General features: G+C 47.0%; 1 protein-coding gene across 1 annotated transcript in view; it reads right to left on the minus strand.

Moving 5' to 3' along the window:
• Positions 1-4,755: 4,755 nt before the first annotated feature.
• Positions 4,756-23,019, minus strand: part of skila (SKI-like proto-oncogene a) — a 42,700-nt gene continuing 24,436 nt past the window's right edge. Inside the window, exons 3-8 of the mRNA XM_080503691.1 lie at positions 13,742-13,837; positions 13,049-13,137; positions 11,284-11,426; positions 7,459-7,850; positions 6,417-6,647; positions 4,756-5,232 (exon numbers count right to left, since the gene is read on the minus strand). Of these exons, the coding sequence (XP_080359817.1) occupies positions 4,987-5,232; positions 6,417-6,647; positions 7,459-7,850; positions 11,284-11,426; positions 13,049-13,137; positions 13,742-13,837 (1,197 nt within the window). The 3' untranslated portion in view covers positions 4,756-4,986. The remainder of the gene's footprint in view (positions 5,233-6,416; positions 6,648-7,458; positions 7,851-11,283; positions 11,427-13,048; positions 13,138-13,741; positions 13,838-23,019) is intronic.

Here is a 23,019-nt window from a genome sequence, read left to right on the forward strand (position 1 = left end):
TTTTCGTCTCCATGTGTTACAGGAAGTGTATGAATTAAAACTATGGTACTCTTCAGTCACTTCCGGGGATAATCACTGGCTGAAAATTACACACCCGGCTACAAAGCAAAGCCACCTGCAACACTTCAAAGGTCACCTTGGACTTGTTAACAAGTCCCCCCCACCCCACCCTACACACACACACACATACACACATTTGCGTGTGCATGCGCACACACACACACACATACACACACACGGCCTGGGGGCAGATGGTAATGCAAATCCTGTGTTGGAAAAACACAGACTAATTCAGTGGGGCAAAAATTCACACCTGTAGAAATTCTGTACAAATTATAACCAAGATCTCATAACACTGCAAAATGCAAAAAAACCCAAAAAACAAAACAAAACAAAAAATAAATCGGCCTCGGTATAAAGGAATTCTCTCCCTTATTCTTTTTTTTTTTTTTTTTTTTTAACAATTCAACGACGGTAAATAGAGCCCCCCTTTTGTATAAAATGCAAACTACGCGAGTTGGATTCAAAGGTTCTTTTCTGGAGATTACAAATTAATACTGGTTATCTTGGGAGTTGGCATTTGGGGAAGTCGGGGGTCCGATATTGGGAGATTACAACCACACGTCCAGAGAAAGAGAAAGGTTTTTTTTTTTTTATCTTATTCCATTTTTTACATTTTTTTATTTTCAGAGCTGCTGTCTTGGTCAGACAAACATGGTTTCCACATCAAGTTATGCTACAACTTAAGTCACAGTCGGACTCCTAACTTTGTATGCAGCCAAACTTTATCATTAAAAAAAAAAAAACTTGTCAAATATTCATGCAGATCTCAACAGTCTCTTTATAAGGGGAAATTTTTCTACTTTTTTAAAGTTTTTTTTTTTCTTTTGTAATACAATAAACAGATTGTTGCCAAGTGACACGGAAAGTTTAAAAAAGTGGGAGGGGCAGCAAAACATGCAAAAATACAAAATAAAAGATCTTTTTGCTTCTTTTGCTATTTCTTACCCCCCCCAAAAATGTTTTTTTTTTCTGAAACATTTTTTATTTTTTTTTAATCTGGCTCGGTTTCACAAAGGAAGGGTGGCTCGCATTACACATTAAACAGTCTTGTTTGAGTCGGGGAGGGGTTGAAAAAGGGGAAGTATTTTTTTCTTCTTGCTGTCTTCTCTCAGCTGACTGAAGCCTTTATGTCCAAATTATATAACCTTTAGAAGATTATTTATATAATAACAGTTAATATATTAATGACTACTGTATTTACAAAGTGAATATAAATCTTTAGTTAATACGTTAAATATTTTTCTTTCATAATTTGAATAGAGGTTCAAGATGGATTATGGGTGGAGGCTGTGGTGAGGGGTTTGATTTCTTCTGAGCTACGACTGCACCCTGCCTGGTAAAGGCGAAGCTGTGTAAGAAGTCTGCATGGAGCACAGTGGAATGTCTATCGATTTTGCATTTAAAGCAGATGCATTGATTTAAGAAAGAAAGAAAGAAAAAGAAAGAAGCTCAGAGTTTAGCTGAGGCCAATCCCATCCTAAAACCGCACCCCCAACACTGGATTATTTACAAACACGCACTTTTGCAGGCATCGTCTTTAGTGGCAATAACATTTAAAAAAAATAAAATAAAATTCTTTTAAGAGCACTCCTGTCCGGAAACTGTCCCAATAAGGCCCCGATTACACGACAAAGTTTCAGGTGAAAAGTTAGGATTGCTATTAAAACTATCCGCCATTGTTGCTGTTGTTGTTGTTGTTGTTGTTGTTGTGTGTCGACTCACTAATGTGCAGAAGAACTTTTTTTACTCTGTCCGTGTTGCGCAGTAGCAGCATCTCGAGTGTTTCAAAAAAGTTCCACTCTTAGGAGCCTTTTTTCCCCCCAAAAGTTGTATTTTTAGTAGCTCCGAGCAAGTTTTACATTGTTGTGTAAAAGGGGCCTAAAACTCCTCTCTCTCTCTCTCTTCTGGGGTAAAATATATGAGTGTAGGAGAGAAGAGTGATTCTGTACAGTCTAACCCAGAGAGGGTGGGCAGAAGCCCCCCCCCCAAAAAAAAACAACCAAAAAAACAACAGCTGCCCCTATTCTGAAAGTACAGAATGAATAAAACAACCAAACAGAGGGAAAAAAAGAAAAAAAAAACACAACAAGGGGGCTCCCCTCGGTACCCCTGGTGTCCGGGGCCACCCAGTCTGCCACAAAGCATCTGCCCACCTCGCCCGCTCTCTCTCTCTCTCCTCTTCCTCACCCGGAGCTGTTTGTTCAGTCAGGCAGAATAACGTGAAGCGCCGCGCCAACCGCTTTCACCTGCGACCCACTTTCTTAGATGACAGATAAAACCGTCAACTATCAATGAAGTCAAATGATACACACACACACACACACACACAGAAAGAGAGAGAGAGAGAGAGGCCCCAGACCACTCTTTGATCATCTGCTGGGAATGCTGGGGCCATTGTTCTGCCTGAATGCCCGCGACGCACCGACACACTCCACTGTGCGCCGGCGTGCCAGGACGCCGGACGCGTTGGTGGCAATGCGGCTACCGCGTCATGTGAGTCTCCGGCTTTTCTTCTGCCTCCCAGAAAAGAGCTGCACCGGCTCAACCGTGCCCAGACGCATTCCTTTCCCAGGGGCGCTTCTGGGGGGAGGAGGAGGAGGAGGAGGAGGAGGAGGAGGAGGAGGAGGAGGAGGAGGAGGAGGAGGAGGAGGAGGAGGAGGAGGAGGAGGAGGAGGGTGGGGGGGCCTGTGAAGTGCCAAACACCGCTCGTGAGCTTCTGCAAGCCGAGGCTGAAAGGAGCACAGTGTTTTTCATGTCTCGCCCGAAGTGGGTGAAAACCACAGTGTTGTGAGGAGGTTCCTGGCAGAGGGGAACGGCGCCAGCGTCGCGGCAATGGGAGGTGTGTGTGTGTGTGTGTGTGTGTGGGGTGGGGTGGGGGGTTGATTTGTCTAGTGTAAAACAGCAGAGTGCAGACACACAGGCTGAATTTAAAAAAAAAAAGAAGTAAATATGGCCGACTGGACAGTTAGTCAAAAGTGAAGCCAGAATCTCTCTCCGTCGTGGTGGTGATAGTGCACCGTGGGTATCCTACATTATAAAGCCGAAATCCAACTTTTCGATTGGTTTTGCAAACATTTGGACATGTGGTCATTTTTGTATGAGGCAGATTCTGGAGTCACTTTTCTAGCAGCCCGGGAAGCCATCGTCTATTTCTTCACAGGCCGGAGATAGAATTGTCGAGATGAGCCAGTTTAAAAAAAAAACGTTCTCCAGCATGGTTCCAAAGCACGCCGTCGGGTTCAGTAAAAACCTCCAGTTTGAGTAAGAATGCTCACCGCTAACTTCTCCAGCAGTGGTCACACAGAGGATCCACCTTATCGTTTTGTCACTGGTCGAAGACTTGTCTAAAAAAAAATGCTCAAGATCTGGCAGTTCTTTAATACTCACTGTATCGAGAAGCTCATGTTACAAAGGTGTGAAATTCGGCTTAATTGCGTCCTACGGAGAGTTTAGTAAGCAGTAAACGAGTTCAAAGTTGTGTTTCTGCTGCTTTCGATAAACGACGATGGCTGCATATCTGTGTATGTCCGGGGCCATTGTCTCGTGCTGCAGGCTTCGTGGTAGTTTGCATAATAGACGCGCAACACAAAAGGCTTCACTTTAACTGCAACTTTTATAAATATGTTGTTCCACAAGAATGCGTCAAAGTTGATTCACATCAAATGTAACATGAACACAAACTGGAGGCTTTTCCTTAACCTGACGCGTGCTAAGTTCCAGAGGTTCTTAAAGTGTGTTAGGGAGAGCCCCCAATTCAACAATGCAAAACTGAAATTTAATCTGGAATGGGCCTGTTTTAAATCTTCCACATTTTAGGATACAACTGCTAAAATGCATGACTCAAATTCATTGAAAACAATTAGTGTTTTGACACAACAAACAACCAGCTTGGAAAGGGGATTCCCTTGGACCCTGGTGGTCTCCTGCATGACCGAGGCCCGCGGCGCCCCCGAGAGGAGAGGAGGCTCACCTCACACTCCGAGATCCGAAAAAAAAAAAAAAAAAACAATAGGCAAATTTTCCTGCATGGCGATCCAGGTGTTGTTCGATCCGAGTTGAAATGACTCTACGGGGGTCCAGGTTATAAGGTTATAAGGTTGTAAGAATGGTGTCGGGGGGGTGGGGGGGGGGGGGGGGGTCTCACTCGGAAAAACTTCAAGTTCAAGTTCAACATCACTCTTGGCATATTCTCATGAGGTTTTACGACATCAGTTATAATGTCTTTGTATTTTCTCTCTCTCTTTTTTTTTTTTTGTACAGTAAAGGTCTCTGTCCTCCATAAAGACTCGATAGTTTAAACATTTCTCTGTGTTTTAAAGGAGCGACAAACAACGAAGGCAAAGAAAAGATTGGAAAAGAAAGGGGAAAAACTCATGTCCGTGCAGTTTCCTGCGGTGTCGCTGGCTGGTACTTCTGGGACTCATCGAGGCGGGGGCGGCTCCGACACGGCTACTGTGTGCAGCAGGTAGTTGCCACTGGGGTGGGGGGGTGGGGGGGGGGGGTGCGTCCTGGAGGAGGAGCCACGAGTCCGTGTCCCAAAAGTGTGGTTAGCGCTCCCCCGCGTGGGACGGGTGTGGGGGGGGGGGGGGGGGGGGGGGGGGGGCTGGTGTGTAGTGAGACCAGCATTGTGTTTGTGAAGCAGCAGTTTGTTCAGTAAAAACTATAAATTAAATCAAACATACATGCCCGGAAATCTTTTTAAATACTGTTTGGAAAACGAGAGAGAGAGAGAGAGAGAGAGAGAAAAAAAAATGCATAAAACATATGAAATGTTAAATTATTAAAAAATAAAAAAAAATAAAAAAATTCTACACTGAAATAAAGGGAGAACAGGTCAGATGGCCAATTTAAAAAAAAACAAAAAAAACTGCCTCCTCCGGTGTGATGAAGAGGAGGGAGGAGGAGGAGGAGGGGGGATGGCAGTTACTTGTGGCTGCCCAGCGGGGCCTCTGACATGGCGGGTGGGGAGTGGGCATTGGGGGGTCCGGTGGAGGGGGTGGGGGGCGGCGAGGGGCTGTAGCCCATGGCTCCGGACTGGGCCATCTGCTGCCTGAGCTGGGCGATGGTGCGCTCCAGCTTCTCCCGCGCCTCGCGCTCCCGCCGCAGCTCCTCCTGCAGCTCCTGCCGGTCGCTCTCCGCCCGCTCCAGCCGCTGGCGCAGCTCCGACAGCTGATGGGGGAGACGGCAGGGAAAGGGTTAAGGTCTCGGAGAGGTCTGACACGTGAAACGACACACACACACACACACACACACACACACACACACACACACACACACACACACACACACACACACACACACACACACACACAACAGAGTGTGTGTCCAGCAGTGTGCTATCAACATTAAGAGACGGAGCCGAAGCGTTTTCAAAAAAAAAGACCCTTGTATTATTTGTGCTTCATTTTACATCTTCAAGTTAAATGGATCAATTAAGTGTACTGACCAGTAGGAACTCCTATTTTACCAAAAACTGTGAAGGCAATGCATGAGATTTAAAAAAAAAAAAAAAACATTTATATGATTTTTTGTATTTAAAAAACAGCTGAGTTCAATCCAAGGCGCCACGAATACGCCAGTCTAAAACCCGTTTGGTCCTGAAATGACTACACACGCACTGAAGTGCGGCCAGCTTTAGACTGGTAGCTACACAAACATATGCACGCACCCCCTCAAGCTGGCACGGAGCCGGAGCGCCATGCCAGCGAACGGGAGGAGGGAGGAGACGGGGCCAACGCAGCCCGCCACTATCTAACCATCAAGTCCAGCCGGAACCCAAACAAACACATTTATATCCACATTTAACGTAAAATGCTTCGCGTCTACTGGATCCACACCAGCTCCAGTCGTGTTTACATGACTGGAGCATATTAACTGTAAATACACGTCAATGAAAACGTGTATTTACTATGGCCGGGGCGAACACATACAGTAGCAGCTTTTCAGAAAAGTTGCGCTTTCCCCACTTCCATGGAGACCGAGCATTTTCAAGTTTCACATTGGGGCCCGTTTTTCCAAAAAGTTGCTCCGAGCTCTGTTGTCGTGTAAACGGGCACCCGAAACACAACAAAAGTTTTCAGATAAAAACATTGTGTAAATGAGGTCTAAATGATACTTTCTAGTGCAAAATACAAATGAAAACACTTCATTTCAATCGCTGGGTTTAGGTTTGCGGTTGCAGCATCGCTCTGATGCTAATTTGTTAGCTACGATGACCTCTTTGGAATTTCTACAATTTGATCGGTCGTTTCCCGGGGGGCCGGACTGGAGTCTCTTGCGGGCCAGTTCATTTAGTTTCTCATGTTTTGACACCTCCGTGTCGTAAATAGAGGTGAACGCTGAACAATCCGTACCTGGGCGGTGTAGTGGGCCTCCTGCTGGCGCTGCGCCCCGGGCTCGCAGGCGCAGGCCTGCTGCCGGAGCTGCTCCAGCCGGGTCTCCAGCTCCAGCTGCTCCTGGCGGGCCTGGCTGAGCTGCCGCGCCTGCTCACTGTGCACCGCCTCCAGCTCGCTGCGCAACTCCCGCTGCTCGGCGCTCAGCTCCCGTAGCCTGGCCGCCTCGCCCCCGCGCACCGCCTCCAGCTCCTGCAGACACACGGAAGGACGCCAGTCAGCGACCTCTGCACGGGCAAACGCTTCACGCCACAGCCCCTCCCGCCGGGGGAGGTGTGATGTGGGAGAACCACTCGGCTGCTCGAAAACTGAGAGACCGTAAAAGTATCTGAAGAACCTTTGACCTCTAACGGTACGCAATGAGTGGGACTGTTATCGTCGGAAAGGAATATCACCTTTTATTGTGAAAAAAAAAATACAAATCAATCAATAAAATGGCAAAAACTGGTGTTGATGAAAAATGTTGTTGAACGGCAGCGCTGATTATTCTATACCTGGTGGTTATAAAACAACAATCTAAATCACAAAAATGATTAAAACCAGCAAAGTCTACAAGCTGATCTGGTGTCAATGCAAATCCTCCCGTTATCCCAAAACTGGACGTTATGACGTGATCGCGTGTTTACCTGATACCGTGCAGCCATTTAATCTAACTGACAACATAGTTTGACTCGAGCAAAGATAAATTTGCTTGGTTAGATTTACAAAAGTAGCCAAAACACTGTCGCTGATCATTTTAGCGGCTTGAAGTCCATTTGCCTCCGCGTCAGAGCCGCTGATTTTAGTGCTTTTATGAACGTGCGACGTCGAGAGAAACGCTGTGATTCATGCCAACTACTTCTGCCGATTTGCGGCGGGATGGGCAGAACGATCTGCTCCGAGGAGGAGAATACGTCGGCGGGAGGCGGACGTCACCTCTAAATCCACGTCAAGGACACTTTTAATAGGCGGGAGCAGCTCTGGTGGGGCTTTATCTCTGACTCATTGGTCTCTGGAAACTCACCATTTCCAGCTGCAGCTGCTTCTGCAGGGTGGAGTTGAGCTTCTCCTGCTGCCTGCTGTACATCTGCATGATCTCCACCACGATCCTGTCCTTGTCGTCCTCCGGCCCCCCCACTGCCGCCGCCGCCGCCGCAGCCGCTGCGGCGCAACTCATGTCCTTAGCTGTTACTTCCGATGACAACAGCGACGTGGTGGGAGGAGGAGGGGGAGGAGGAGGGAGGGGAGGGGGAGGAGGAGGAGGGGTGTGGGCGGGGATGTGGGTGGCTTTCTTGCAGCCCGGACTGCCTGTCTCCATGGAAACTGCCTGGGTTTGGCATTCCCGCTCGGTGGCCGAGGCGCGGTGGGATTTGGCCTCCTCGGCGCCGGCAGCGACGGGAGGAGACGCGTGAAGATCTGAAAGAGATGAAGAGAGAAGTTTAGGAGGAAAAAATAAAAGAGAGAGCAAAAGAAAGAGAGAGAGAGAGGGAAGAGGAGTCTGATTGAAAGACAGGAAGTGCGAGCCATGCTGCTGTACACTCCCGCCCACACTTAGTAACACCCTCGCACAGCCTCATGAAAAGCTCACACTTCTTCCTCGGCACGAGCGCATGCACAAGTACGGCATGGCAACAGCCGAGGAACCAAACACTCGCCCACAAATTCTCTGCATGTTGGTGCGCACACACACACACACACACACACACACACACACACAAACACACACACACAGAATGGAGAGGAATGAAAGGCCCTGTGTGGGAGCTGCACTGCTCTGCGTGGGCTCCTCCTCTCCTCAAACCCTGGCTCCCTCCCTCAGTGGGGCCCTTCACATGTGCATCATGGGAAAACAAAAAAAAAAAAAAGTCTAGGGTGGGAAAAAAAAACTATGTTCAATTAAAAAAAAAGACTAATGTGTTTGTCAGGAATCCTTCGTGTTTTTACAAAATCTACCATCTCAGTATGGATCCGTCTCCGCTGTTTCTCAAACAATCAGGTCTACGGTTATTGATCTCTCCGCTCCTCGCATTGTTGCTATGTGAGATTCAGTTTTGACTCTCAGGGTCGCTCCTTCCTATAACAGCCCCGCTCCCAAGAGACCAATCAGAAGAGGAGTTACATACTGGGACGAGGACAGTTTGTAAGGTTTCGTCACAGGAATCCGAATCGGGAATCAGCTAAATGCTTGAAACCTACGCTGAGGACGAAAACTAATAATCACTGTTGGGTCTTATACCTTGTTCACTAGTGATGTTATTCAGGTTCGTTTGTAATTTTCCAACATAGATTTCCACGGGATCATTTCAGACTGCGTTTGGGTTCAACGACCAGCCTGGACGTTCTGTGTGGCTTCACATTCTCCTTATGTTCATGTGTGTATTTGTACATGCGGGTGATGTTTAATTGGTGACTGTGAAATTGCCCATAGGTGTGAATGTGAGTTTGTGCGGTTGTCCGTCTCTCCCCGTGATGGACTGTCGCCCTGTCCAGCATGTATCCTGTCCTCGACAATAGTCAGTTCCCGGCTCCTGCGACCCGAGACTCTGCACGGGATAAAGTAGTGTAGAAGATGGACGGATGAATCGACTTTGAGTTTGCTAATCTTGCAACAGCTCATGGACTGAGAGAGGAGAGAGCGAGAACGTGAGATCTGCAGCTGTTTCAAGGTTTTAATGAATTCAAACACTGTGTGTGTGAGAAAGAGACAGAGCAGAGAGGGAGGAGAGACAGAGTGAGAAAGAGAGAGAGAGACAGAGAGAGAGAGAACCAGCCTTCTCTGTGCACAGCATGTCTGACACTGGAGAGGACACTCATTTACCAACTCTCGCTCGCTTGCGCATGTGCGTTTGCCCGCTGACACACATACACGCCCACGTGTGCTCCAAACTGCACACGCACACGCATACACACACACACACACACACACACACACACACACACACACACACACACACACACACACACACACACACACACACACACACACACACACACACACACACACACACACACACACACACACACACAGTGCCAGATAACAGGAGTGACTCATTTCTGTGGTGGATCAAAAGGAAATAAGCACTGAAGAGAAGGAAAAAGAGAAAAAGAGCCACAACAGAAAAAAAAAAAGGCTGAAAGGCGCAGTGAGAGGAAGAGTCTGGAAGACTAAAACAGGAGGAGGGGGGGGGGGTGGATGGAGAAAAAAAGGGGTGGAGGGGGTATGACAGCAGACTGAGATGAAGGGAAAGCCGGAGAAAAAAAAAGAAGCAAAGGATGGATGGATGGTTGGAGGAGGAAATGTGTGAGCAGACGAATCAGAGGGGTTGTGGAGATCTCTGCCCAGAAAATAGAACAAAAAAAAATATATAAAAAAGCAGAGAAGGACAGAGACAGAGAGAGAGAGAGAGAGAGAGAGAGAGAGAGAGAGAGAGAGAGAGAGAGAGAGAGAGAGAGAGAGAGAGAGAGAGAGAGAAGGTGGAAGGGAAAAAAAGTATAGCGTAAAAGAGAAGAGCAAAATGCCGGAGATTGGATGGAGAGTGAGGGAAGGAGGGGGAGAAGAGAGAGGATGGCCGTCAGACGTGGCGTAATACTGGCAGACAGAAACACATTCCTATGATTCATTCTTTTTCCCCCAAAAAATATCCATATATCGACTGCACACACACACACACACCACACCTTGATGCATGTTTGACATGTAAAAACACACTTGGTGCAGTGAGGAGGTCACAACCAATTCCACTCCTCTTTATCAATAGCGAGGTGCCCCCGGAGTCTTCACGTGAAGGTCACCGCATGATTACGGGCATCATTGCAGGCAGCAGTGTGTGTGTGTGTGCGTGTGTGTGTGTAAGAAATCGCTGTATGTTTACATGGAGCACGTGTCTCATCATTCGTGGCGCGTTTGCATGATCTGCATGTCGCTCCCACTCTCATGTTGCGCGTATGTAAATACTCCCGCCCGCTCTATGTGTGTCATGTATTTATAGCAGGCGTGTGTCGGCCTTGTTTCCGCGTCTACTGTACATACGCGAGACGATTTAATAAATAACCACTCTGGTTCAAGAGCACAGTTGCGCGAGTGCTGTCTGCCTGTCGATTGCTTGCTGAAAATTGAAAAACAGTGACTTTCCCACGGAGATGAATTGAAAAAAAAAGAAAAAACAACAGTATATCATAAATATTGAAAATAACCTTGTGTTTTATACAGCCTCGATCTGATTTTCTAATATTTGTTTTGAGGGTATCTTCTATGTTCATAGCTGTAGCATCTGTAATCCGAAAACAACCTGAATTTTACTTTTGAGTTCTTTGAATTAACCCTTGACCTTGATACTATTGCTATATCTGCAGGTTGCATTTGGCACATTCATTTACTGATAAGAGGAAAACGCCCCATTTGTTGGCATTGCTGCATCTAAGAGCAAGAAGCATGGCTAAAAGCTGCTGATCAGTGTCTCTACAATTACCTTTAGGTGAATGAAATCGGAGTTTGCATGGCGACGAGGAGCCATTTAGCATGAACAGCACATTTAGGAGTAAATGCTCTGACCTAAAAGCATTCAAGGATAGTTCAAAGACTTAGTCATTTGTTGTTTCGGTGATGGTAGAAAGGCTTTTAAGTACAGTCTCAAGCACTGCTCTGTCGATGACGATGACTACATAAAGGTCCACTAAAATATGCGGCTTGGGGAAAAATTCTGAATTCACTTAACTCAGAAATATGAAACAGAAAGCCTAGATTATGGGAATAAAGGCAATCTAAAACAGAATTTGCGATACCGACGTCATATTTCAACATACACGGAGTTGAATGTGTGTGAATGTGTGTGGATTTGTCTCCACTGACCCATTGGCGGCTCGTCGTGGCCCATCACTCTGCGGCTGTAGTGGTGTTTGAGCAGCGCTCCGAGCATCTCGGGGCTCATCTCGGCTTCTCTTCTCAGCGAGACGTTGGGCGCCACCATCTTATCGTATGTGTACAAGTAGTAGCTGAGTGAGAGAGGCACAGAGAGAGGAGACCTTCAAACGCTGGAATACACGTGACGATAAAACCCTTTGAGGGTTCCATGGCGGTTCTCGTTGAGTCGCAGGTTTTCCTGGAGGTGTATTCTGCTGATCATTATGTAAATAGTGAGTGAAGCATTCTGTTCTTGGTTGTTACTGTTGTTCTAATACACTGGCGGCGGCGGCGGCTTCCCACACACTCCCGTCTTGGCAAAGGAGATAGTAAAACATTACGAGTTATGGACTTTGCAACGCTTGTACACATAAACCTGCATTATACACCTGCAATAACTCACAAGGAGCTGCGCGGCAATAAAACACAAGTCTACACAATTGTCGTTTCGCGTGCATCTCAGCTCAGAGACAAGCCTGAAGGTCTGAGGGCACGAGCAGGAGCAGGAGGAAGGACAAGTTGGAATATGGATGTTCCTTATCGTGTGTTTACAGGATCTCAGCCTAAACAGACCCTTCTGGCTTATCACAAATGTCCAGGTAGTGGCTACAACTGCGAAAGAGATAATGCCTGGAGATGCTCTGAAGCACTGAGCCAACACTATCTGTCTGCTCCTGCTCTGCATGGAGGAGAGGAGAGGAGAGGAAGAGGAGAGGAGAGGAGAGGAGAGGAGAGGAGAGGAGAGGAGAGGAGAGGAGATGAGAGGAGAGGAGAGGAGGAGGCCCTCCCCCCCATCAGCAGTCCCCTCCAGACAGAGCTGAGGCTGGAGCAGTGAACTAGGTTAAGCATGACAAGCTCAGTGGGACTCTGCCTGGAAAAGAAAAGAAAAGAAAAGAAAAGAAAAGAAAAGAAAGAAAAGAAAAGAAAGAAGAAGAAGAAGAAGAAAAAAGAAAAAGAAAAAGAAAAAAAAAAAAACTCCAGCAGCCGAGCCTTTCCGTTTCCCTCCACTCAGTTTTCAAGCTCTGCCTGCTCGCCTGAATGGGCAATCACAAAGTCCCTCACATGAAACGGCTCAGATGTGATTGAATAATGTAAGCCCGGCTCATATTCGACACGTGTACCACTAATGGATGCTCGTAGCAACCCAAATACGCCGGTAAGTGCTGCGGATGTCTGGCACGACCGCTTGCTGCCGCTGCGAGAGGAGGCACGCTCCGAACCGGCCGGCGCAGGCCTCGGCCGGTTTGGAAGCCACCACGTGACGCTGACAGGTGACCGCGGCTCTAATCCTCCCATTTGTCTGGCTCGGCGTCTGCCAGCCTCCGCACAAGTCAGTGTGTCAGAGGCAGTCACATGTAGTAGCGGCGGCGCCATGAACCGTCTAAATCCAGGCGGGTAATCTGGGTCAGATTAGACGGGAGCAGACAGGAACTGAAGTCAAACCGAAACTTAACATTACTTGAAGATAGTTTTTTTTCCTTTAAAGCAGCAGGCTAGATAAAGCACACCTACACTATCTGGCACTAAACGCACATACACATACACCCCCCCCCCCCCAACTGGCACAGTCTCAGGATAGATACAGGCTTCAGCAAGTAACGCCCTCTTCCATAACTTGACCCACTTCATTCAAAGTAGAACCCTCCTCCTGGAAAGTTGAGCTGACGCCACCCTTTAAACGTCTCGATTGTGTGAATGAACAGAGGTGTAGTACCTGGGATGGACCAGGGTGGGGTGTTCTGGCTCCTCCTTGATGTCTGAGAAGAGGCGGTTAAACACCAGAGTGGGTGGAGATGTTTTCCCCTGAGGAGGAGACAAACACACTCATAAATATTACACTCGAACATCAAGACGCTGTAACTTTCAAACTATTATGGATGGCATTTGTTAACGCACGCGCACACGCACACACAGACACACACACAGACACATGCACGCGCTATAATATATGGAGAGAAACAGCAGGAGAAGAGAATGTGCAGTACTGCACATGGTGCTCCCGCAGCCATAATCTTATAAAGCTAATATATGCATGCATACATGTGGATGAGGGATCATCCATCAGGCGTCAGCTGACTTGTTGTGCACGGGCTGGCGTGCATGTGTGTGTGTGTGTGTGTGTGTGTGTACATGAGTCAAAAGGAATAATCATGATGGAGAGCCTGTTCTCTTCATGTGAAGTTGTGGTGTGGGGGTTGTGACGGTGTGGGGAGCAGTCGCTTCTCCTGACAGGTCGGAGAGGAGAAGCGTGCTGCTACGAATGGCTGAGCACGGTGGTGGGCGGGGTGGCGTGTGGGGGTGGGGGGGGGGGGGTTTGTTGACCCTGAGAGTTGACCTGCATGTAGGGGGGAGGGGGAGGTGACGGGAGGGACGTGTGGAGGAGAGGGTGGAGGAAACGACTGCTGACCTTTCTGGCGGGGTCGGTATCGGCCAACTTGTCGGCGGTGGAGCAGAGGTCCACCGAAGGTTTCCGCACCTGGCTCTCCTCTTCCTCCACAGCCTTCTGGAACGCAGAGAGAGAGAGAGAGAGCGAACATGCATGAGAACACCGTAGTTATAGCACTTGTTTGAGTACTCAGAACAATTAAAATGACCGACTCTGACAGGGAGCGTGGGAACGGTAGGCAAAGACAAGGGGAGGAAGAAAATTGCAGCTGGCATGCCGTCGCAAGGGGGGGGGGGAGAAAAAATGGAGACAAATAGCATTTAAACTATGGGAAATAGAGACAAATGACATCCAAGAGATAGAAAATGGAGACAAATGGCGTTAGGAGTGAACGGCAGTAAGTGAGCTATGGCGTTAGCGGGCTGGGGCCCGGCGCGGCGGAGAGGATGTACCGAATGGTTCCCGCCGAGGAAGGACCATGAATAAAACAGCAGCGGAACCCCAAGCCGATACTCCACATGTCTGTTGTTACGTGCTCCTGCGCGTGTGATTCATCGGCGTACGGGCGGCGCGGCGGGAAAGCGTCCCTCTCGCGCCGCGTGAAGCTGTATATTTGTGTGTGTGCGCGTGGATGTTTACGATGCATTGTTTGGCGGCGTACGTCGTGAGTGTGCTCGGTAAACACCGCCTGCCGCCGCCCCCCCAGACACGCGTCGCCTATAGGGCACGCTCAGATGGGAGGACGTGTGGCCGACGGAGCTGATGCTTATCTGCGGCAGACGGGCCTGACATCACTCAAACACACACACACACACACACATCAACTGACTGGTCGTCCAGTCGTCCACAATCGACGGCGCCTCGAACAGGAGCCGCTTGGCAGCCCACAACAACAGACGAGAGAAAGGACGGAGGTGGAGGAAGGAGATGGCGAGAGGAAGAGAAGGTGGGAGGAGAAGGGGATGCAGCAGAAGGAGAAGAGGAGGAGGAGGAGAATTCAGTGAAGAGAAGAGTACAAATGGAATGAACAGAGAGGAGGAGAGAAAGAGATGGAGGCTGTGGAAAGCATCAATAATTGACCTAGTAGCCTTTAAAAGCCATCTATAAACGTTTATCCACACACACACACACACACACGCACGCACACACTCAGACACATTGAGTTATAAACAAGCAGCCTTTCATCAGCTGGACTAAAGGATTTTCCTCTCCTGTATTGGCTGAGAGACGCTGTCATTACAGCGGCTAAAGAGCCTCAGAACAATGCGGGCAAATTACTGTGACAGCGAGGTATTAACCGCTTATCATTCATATTAGAGATCGACCCACTGGCTGCTTCAAATGGCTGAGTTAATTAACTAATTATTCAATCTTTACATTAAAAAAACAAAAACAAAAGACTTCCATTGTATCGAGAAGGAGTGTTGAATTTCAATCATGTCATGATATCATATTTCTATATCGTCTAAATTCAATCTGGGCCGATTTGCTTTCTGATTTGTTTTGCAATTCATATGATGAAAAAAGTCAAAAGTTATGGAAACTAATTAAAAGCACAGGAAACTGTTAAAAAAAAATGGCTAAAAACTGCAATAAAAGGTAAAACAGAATGATTAGAATGAAAAGACTACAAAAGCAGAATTCCTTTAAAAAAAAAAAAACAGAAAAAAACAACAGTAAAACAGCAAAAATCGAAGTAAATTTTTCAGTTAAAACAAAGATAAAAAAGTAAAATGGTCCAAAATTGCTCCAATTTAGTAAAATCAAAATGATAGTATCAACCTAATCAACCTACGACTATATGTGCATATAAAGCTCAATCAGTTGTGTCATCTTCATTTTAAGTTCCTCGTTAAATAGAATCAACGAAAGAGCCCTGAAAATTTACTAAAATTAACTAAATCAAAATGAAAGAACCTGAGAGGTTTGAGTACAAGATTCCAACAATACTGTGAAAATGTTGGTCGGAAGCTACAACTTCAATCGTTTCTCTCGGCAGCAATTTTAAACGTTTGCACATCGCAGTGAAAGAAAAACAGTCGTTAATGGTGCCGACGTGTGAGCATTCTCATGTGCACTATATATAGGAGGCCTGTCTTTTATTTCTGCTATGGATGAATGAGCATGTGCATGCAAATGTAAAGAGGCTGGAGCCATATGCGTAGCCAGGTGTGTGTGCGTGTGTGTGTGCGTGTGTGTGTGTGTGTACTGAAGGGGGGGGCTCGTCCATTTACAAGTGCTTGTGGTTGGTGTTTTTTTCTTTTTTTTCTCTCTCCACTCTCCAGAAGGCAGCACTGCAGCACTGAGGAGAGGGAGGGGAGAGCGAGGGACAGAGGGGATGATGGGACAAGCTCGATGTGGAGTAAAGGAGGAGAAGGGGTGGGGGTGGGTGGGGGGGGGTGGGATTGACAGGGACCACAATAAAAGCACTGCGGTAATGTGGAGCTTCACTTCCTGCTGGCTGCTTTCCCTCCAAAATAAGAAGCGCCCACGAAATGTGCTGGAGAGCCTCCCAGCTGGATCCCCCTTAATCTGAAAAGTGTGGGACAAAACGGAGGGGCCAGAGCACCAGGCCAAGCTCACATTAACTGCAGGTCATCTGGAGGTCCTTTCATGTGCCTGACCCCCACGACAGCAGATGCTCTGCCACCGAGACCACTGACAGCTCATTAAGAGGTCTGCCGTGTCTGTCTGTCCGCGTCTGTCTGGACTTCTGCACTTGCGAGGACCAGACGGAAGGGGGTCGTTATTGGGAAGTGGGGGACGTTTCGGGAAAACAGAATCATGTATAAGAAACCCCAGAGGACCGCGAGGTGTATACAGACGTCAACATATAGACCATACATATATGTCACGTGTGTGTTCCACTAATGGCCGCCCTGTCTCTGCTAGTAATTCCTGCTTACCTGACAGTTGACAGCTTATCACACAGACACACACACACACACACACACAGACAGACACACACACACTATTCCTGCTGCTCCGCGCTCCCTATTCCTTAATGACTGTGTGTGGGTGCAAACGTTTGCACATTTCAACACAACTATACCAACCCCCTCGACACACACACACACACACACACAGGCACACACACGCTCCCTCCCTCTCTCATCGGTTCCACCTTTCCACCCCCCACCACCCCGCTTTATTAACACACACCACGCTGTTACTCAGTCCTAATCTGCAATAATGAAGCACCTCTCTTATCGCGGTTGCTTCTGCGTTGAAACACACACACACAGACTGTAGACTGTAACCCCCCCCACCCCACCCAACCCCAACCCAACCCACCCGTCGGCCCACCACCACAATGTCTCCAGCCCCCTTTTGTCAAGCTGAAACTCGCCTTATGACAATGTGGATTAGCATTCCACACACTCGCTGGGCTGAACTCTGCCCTGTTGTTCCTAATCACCAGCAGTCTGCCTGCTGCAGCTCTGCATTATTTCACTACGACTTGCCCTCGACGCGCACGCAGCCATGTGAACTTTTACAATGACCCATTTCCACAGCCTCAGTTCAGATCACTCCCTCCCTCCCCACTTTGACCTCCAGTGCACGTGACATTCCTGCGTGTGTGTGTGTGTGTGTGTGAGAGTGCTGTGAAATCCAACAAGTACCACTTCTACTGCACAGACATCCATGACATTACAGTACACCGTCTGGCAAACACAGGCAGGGTAAGTGCACTTCCTCTCTGCTGACAGCAAGGTCTACATGCTAATATCTAATTCATTGCGCCAACCAGACCTATTTTCTCTTCTTCAGCTTGAATCTGCATTTGGAATAAAATGCGAGACAACGTAAAACAGTAATAGGTCTTTGAAATGTTGTTGGCTTTTACATTAGAAATGGTCAATTGTGCCAAAGTCCAGTCAAATTATCCCGGGCAATTTAAACAAAAGGTTTTAGCTTTAGACGCTAAATTGTATGACAGCATTATATTCGTATGGAGAGATGACCAAGTTGGATTCTTAGTATGGCAATAATAACTACAGACATGCCAAGAGAATATGGACTCGGAGTCATGACACTGGAGGCCGCCATTGTTGTGATTGTCTATTTACTTGCATGTGTTGAGCAGTTTTCAGAAAGTTGTGTTTTCAGTGGCTCCGAGCACCGATTTCGTTTAAACAGAAGGAAAAAAAATGCAACAAAAGTTTTACTTTTTCACGTGAAAACGCTGTCATGTAAACAAGGCCTAAGAACAGATCCTAAAAAATGTTCAGGTTCAACAAACACTTTAATCGCTACGCCGAATTTCTGTCGCATTTCACAAATTACCCATTGTGGTATGGCTGTTGTGGTATTTTGCGGGGAAAGTATTGTCTGGCTTTCACTGCTGTACTGACGATCTCTCGAGCATTATTGCCATTTGCTGTTCAGCTCTGGGTCTCGGGCCTTTTTTTTTTTTTTTAACACCACAACGATCCATCCAAACGTCAACCTGCAGGCTGGATTAAATTGCTCGCGAGAGGATTTGGACCACAAGCTGTATGTTTGGCAACCTTTCAGCTCCGGCCAATCGCTGCTCATCCCTCCCAGACACTCGGGAGGGAAGAAGCTCGTTTCTTCGTGCGGAACTGGGCTGATGGCTGAAGCCTCAACACAGACTGACACACTGCCACACAGAGTGCCAACAAGTCTGAGGTCAAGTTGTCCTCCTCCACCGCCGCCTCCTCTTCCTCCTCGGCTCCAGTCACATGGACTCTCCAGATGACTGCCCTCTCAGTGCGCACAAACACACACCCGCTTATATACGGGAGTTACTCCCGGCTATAAATAGACACACTGTCTCCATACATGCATAATGAAATGCACACATGTATATAGCTCAAGTGATGCGTTTCCCTGGGTTGAAAACCGGCACTTACCCCTAAAAGATTTAGGGGTGAAAAAAAAAAAGGAAACATGCTTGGGAAGGTGACCTGTGAACTCGGGTTGAACCGGCCACTCCCGTGAAACAGACGGCAGTTGTTACTCAACCATAGCAAATTATGCAAAGAGCATTTATCAAATCTTATTAAAAAAAAAAAAAAACCTTTCAAGCAAAAAAACATGAACATTTATGGAAGCGCAGTAGTCTTTAAAAGTGTTTGTTTTTCCTTGTCGTGATATTTTGTGACGAATGTATGTTTAAAATAATGCGACCTACATAGATTATATACTAACATCGGTTGTCTTTTTCAGTCACGTGTTTGTTTGTTGTTGTTGAGAACGATCGACAGCGTGGCGACACTAAAAGATGTTCTCGGGGATATTCCAATCCAACTCCAGTAACCCAAAAACACGAGTTGCCCTAACTTGCCTGGTGGCAAATCTTATCTAGGGCACAATAAAGAGACAGACAGGCCTGGCGCTGACCTTTCATCCCGTGGCAGCGAGCCCGTGTGTGTTGAAAACCATTCTGTGGCACAACAATTGTCTTCACATCTGTTGAAATGTTGGCGTCGGCGGTTGCGTACGGAAACAGAAACAAACCCACCCCCGGGGCTCGGCCCGGCACCACAATCTATACAAGGGTGACAGAAACGGGGAAAGGATGGGTGGTGGTGGTTGTGGTGGTGGTGGACGAGGGGGGGGGTGGGTGTTTGGAAAACTGTGCCACCCACCCCACCTCTTTCTCCTCCCCCACCCCCCCCCCTTCATCCATTCATGCGCCTTGTATTCAGGAGATGGAGGGCGATGAATAACAGAACCGGTGGGCAGCGGACTGGGACGGGGTTGTGCCCCCTCTCACAGGGGAGGAAGTAAACAACCTTTTCATCGGGTTTGAAGGCGGCGAGGGAGGCATAGAGGAGCGTGCAACCTTCGCAGACACTCAGTCACGCCCCGTCTGTTTCCAGACCACATCCTGCACTGCTGCGATCGTCAACTGTGTCAAAGATCAACCTCGAGGAGTGCGGATATATATACTTCCTGGCTCCGCTGCGCAGTGACAACACATCGAAAGTGCCAGACGCTCACTTCTGCCTTTTTTTAAAATTTCCTTGAGGAGGTCCTCCGTGTGGCATATTCTTTTTTTACGTTACTGGTTTTACTGGAGTCTGGTGCTCTGGTGGTCCGACCTGGCACACACAGGCACCAGAGGGTCTTTATATATATATATATGGAGGTCTTAATCCAATAAGCCATTTATCCACGGACCGGGAGACACACTTTGTTTCAGCCGCCAAATCAATAACAGCCCACAAGGGGGACCGGGCAGCAAAGTGGGGCAATTAAAGGGAAAAATATGTTGTTGTATTTTTCCATTTGGGAAGACGCAGGGAGTGAAAAGAGGCGAGGGGGACGGCTTTGACATCAACAGGTTTAGTTTACTACAAACGCTCAAGTTTTCAGGTTTCGGGCTTGTACATCTGGTACGACCCGGGGGGGGTCAAACAGGTGGCCCACAGGCCGACACTACCCTGCCGGAGGGTCAGTCCCCTTTTACACAACAACGAATTCAAGGAAAAATGCAAAACTGTGGTTGTATTTTGGGTGTCTGTTTACATGACAACGGAGCTTGGAGTCACGCAAAATACAAGTTATTGAAAATACGAGTGGCTGTGAACTAACAACAATAGCGTTACCTCTAACAACAATCCGACTTGGTCGTTTGTCCATACAAAGCTCTGTGTACTCAACATTGTTCATATTCTTTGGTATTGTTCTCTGCCCACATGAGTGTGGTTTCATTTACGAAACAAACAAAAGTGGAAATTCGTGGCTACATGCTAATGACATCATTTTCATATTGCGTCACATAAATGTGAAGCTTTTCTGAAATGAAAACAAAAGTATTGTCATGTAAACAGAGCCTCAGTTGTATCAAAACTACAAACTACTGCTTGTGTGGGGAAACCGTTTAATATCACACTTTACTTTTCATTTGGAGGCAATGGAGAAAATACCATAATTTAAAAAATTTGACTTTTGTTGTTTGAATACGATAGTCCTTTGTAGCAGTAGAACAAATGTGAAATATTTAAATACTATTATGTATACATACTATATACTATAACTGCAAACTTATCAAAAAAAGACCTCTTTTCTTCTTTCAGTAATAAAAGCAGTGACAGGTCTGACAGGTGGATGGTTACGCAAACAGGTGGCAGGAGGGGGTAAGCCAGGACAAAAAAAAAAAACAAACACAAAAAAATGGGGGTCGGCAGACTGCCAAGACAAACCAGGAGACAGACAGACAACACACACACACACACCTGTTTCTCCTTGGGTGCAGACAGTGAAAGAAAAACCAGAGCCAGATGAGTGTTCTGATAAGCATCAGCCAGACGAGTCATGCCCGACACACACACACACACACACACACACACACACACACACACACACACACACACACACACACACACACACACACACCCAGAGATAAGGACAGGTTCGCTCCTGACTGGTTTGGCTTGAGGCCTTGAGAACATTTTTCAGCCACATGGGCACTCTGTCTAGACAGCCACAGCACGCACGTCAAACAACCCCCCCCCCCCTCCCGTCGCCAGTGTGTTGAGCTCCTTCCTCCGTAGATCCAGTTTCAGTCAGCCATTTTACAATCCACACACACACACACACACACACACACACACACATACACTTTCAGTCTTGATAGCTCCCGCAGATAGGACCCAGTGGAGGAACACTTAAACAATCGCTGGAAAAATGAAGCTAGTTATAAAAGCCACAGTGAGGGATCCCTTCCTGATAAAGAGGGGTATATCATTAGAGGGGGGGGGGGGCACAACGTACATCTCTCAGATCTTTCAAATAGAAGGACTCCTCTTTAAACTGTCTCGATCAATTTTTTCAATTCATCTCTCTTTCCCCTCCTCCGTTTCTCACATTTCACAGTAAAATCCCCAGAGGCTCAGCTACCAGCCTATATTCACAGCAATGGACGTGGGGGGGGGGGCCTTAACAGTGTGACCTTATGAATGGACAAATTATCTGGCGGATATATACAGACAGGGCTGCAAGGGGTCAGGCAAACAAACTCTACCAAAATATCACCGGTGCAGTGAATTCATAAAACTGGAGATACATGCCTGGGCAGCAAGAATGGACTTTCAGCTCAATAAATGACAAGGTGACTCACAAGGGAAGTGAGCTCCGTCTTTATGGAGATAGGCCACATTATTGCGTAAAAGTATACGATATTATAGGAACTATGACATGTTGGGTCAAAAGAAAAAAAAAAAGTTGAAATGGGTTTTAATTGGCCAGGTAATACAGTGGCATACGAGTTCCATGCTTCATGTTACAGGCAGAATAAATCCATCAGCAATCCCATCATCAGCTGACAAAAAATGTGCTCCGCTTCCTGTTCGACAGTCAGATGAAGGACCCGAGGTGGAAATCTGATGCGCGCTGTGAGGAATAGATCAATAATGGCAGATATAATTGCTGCAGACACAGCAATAACGGTTGAAACATTATTTACAAAGCGTCCTGCAGTTTTTCATCCTCCAGACATAGCACCAGAGCCAAGACATAGCACGCAATTATATCATACTCCGAATCAGTCAGTGACATTGCCACCAATCACTGTGATTAATAATGCCGAACAGACAAAGCGTATTGCCAGATAATGTCATTTTGGCCACGATTAGAGAGGTTTGCGGGGAGATAGATACAATTTAGGCCCGTGAACGACAGACAGAGATCTATGATGTCTGAAACGTAGTTTAGATTGTTGCAGGAAGACAGGAGACAAAAAAAGAAATAAATAAAGCGAGTCTCTCAATGGATTTAAAATAGAAAAAATGTTTCTTCAACTTTAAATTCACACTGAGCCATGGCTTTATTTATTTATTTATACATTAAAAGATGGCAAAAAAAGGACAAATATTGACTACTCTGTATTTTTATTCAGTTTTAACTCACTGAATTCCATCTTTTTAAAAAACGGCTTCGAGATTTCCAAAACTTTTGGTTGCTGGGTTTAAGAAGGACGTCTTGGGAGGGAGACTAATGGCGCACGATTGTGTGAACACACTTACTAAAAATGTTTTGCTCCACTTTTTTTTTTTTGTTATTTCTTCTTCTCCTGGACACACACAGACCCACATACACTCAATCAAACGGTGCTGAAGGAGGACGACGTAGCTCACTGCAAAACCAACCGTTGTGCCCACGTACACAGAGACACGAGCAGACACACTTTGCCTCTCCCAGGAGGACACATCAACTGTGAATGAGGCCAGTGGGCCCTTTTCTTGTCTGTGGATGACTGTACTCATCATCCGAGCTTCATCTGTGTGTGTGTGTGTATACGTGTGTGTGTGCGTGCGATTTACCATCTT

This window comes from Blennius ocellaris (genome assembly GCF_963422515.1).
Source record: "Blennius ocellaris genome assembly, chromosome: 10".
NCBI classification, from domain to species: Eukaryota; Metazoa; Chordata; class Actinopteri; order Blenniiformes; family Blenniidae; genus Blennius; species Blennius ocellaris.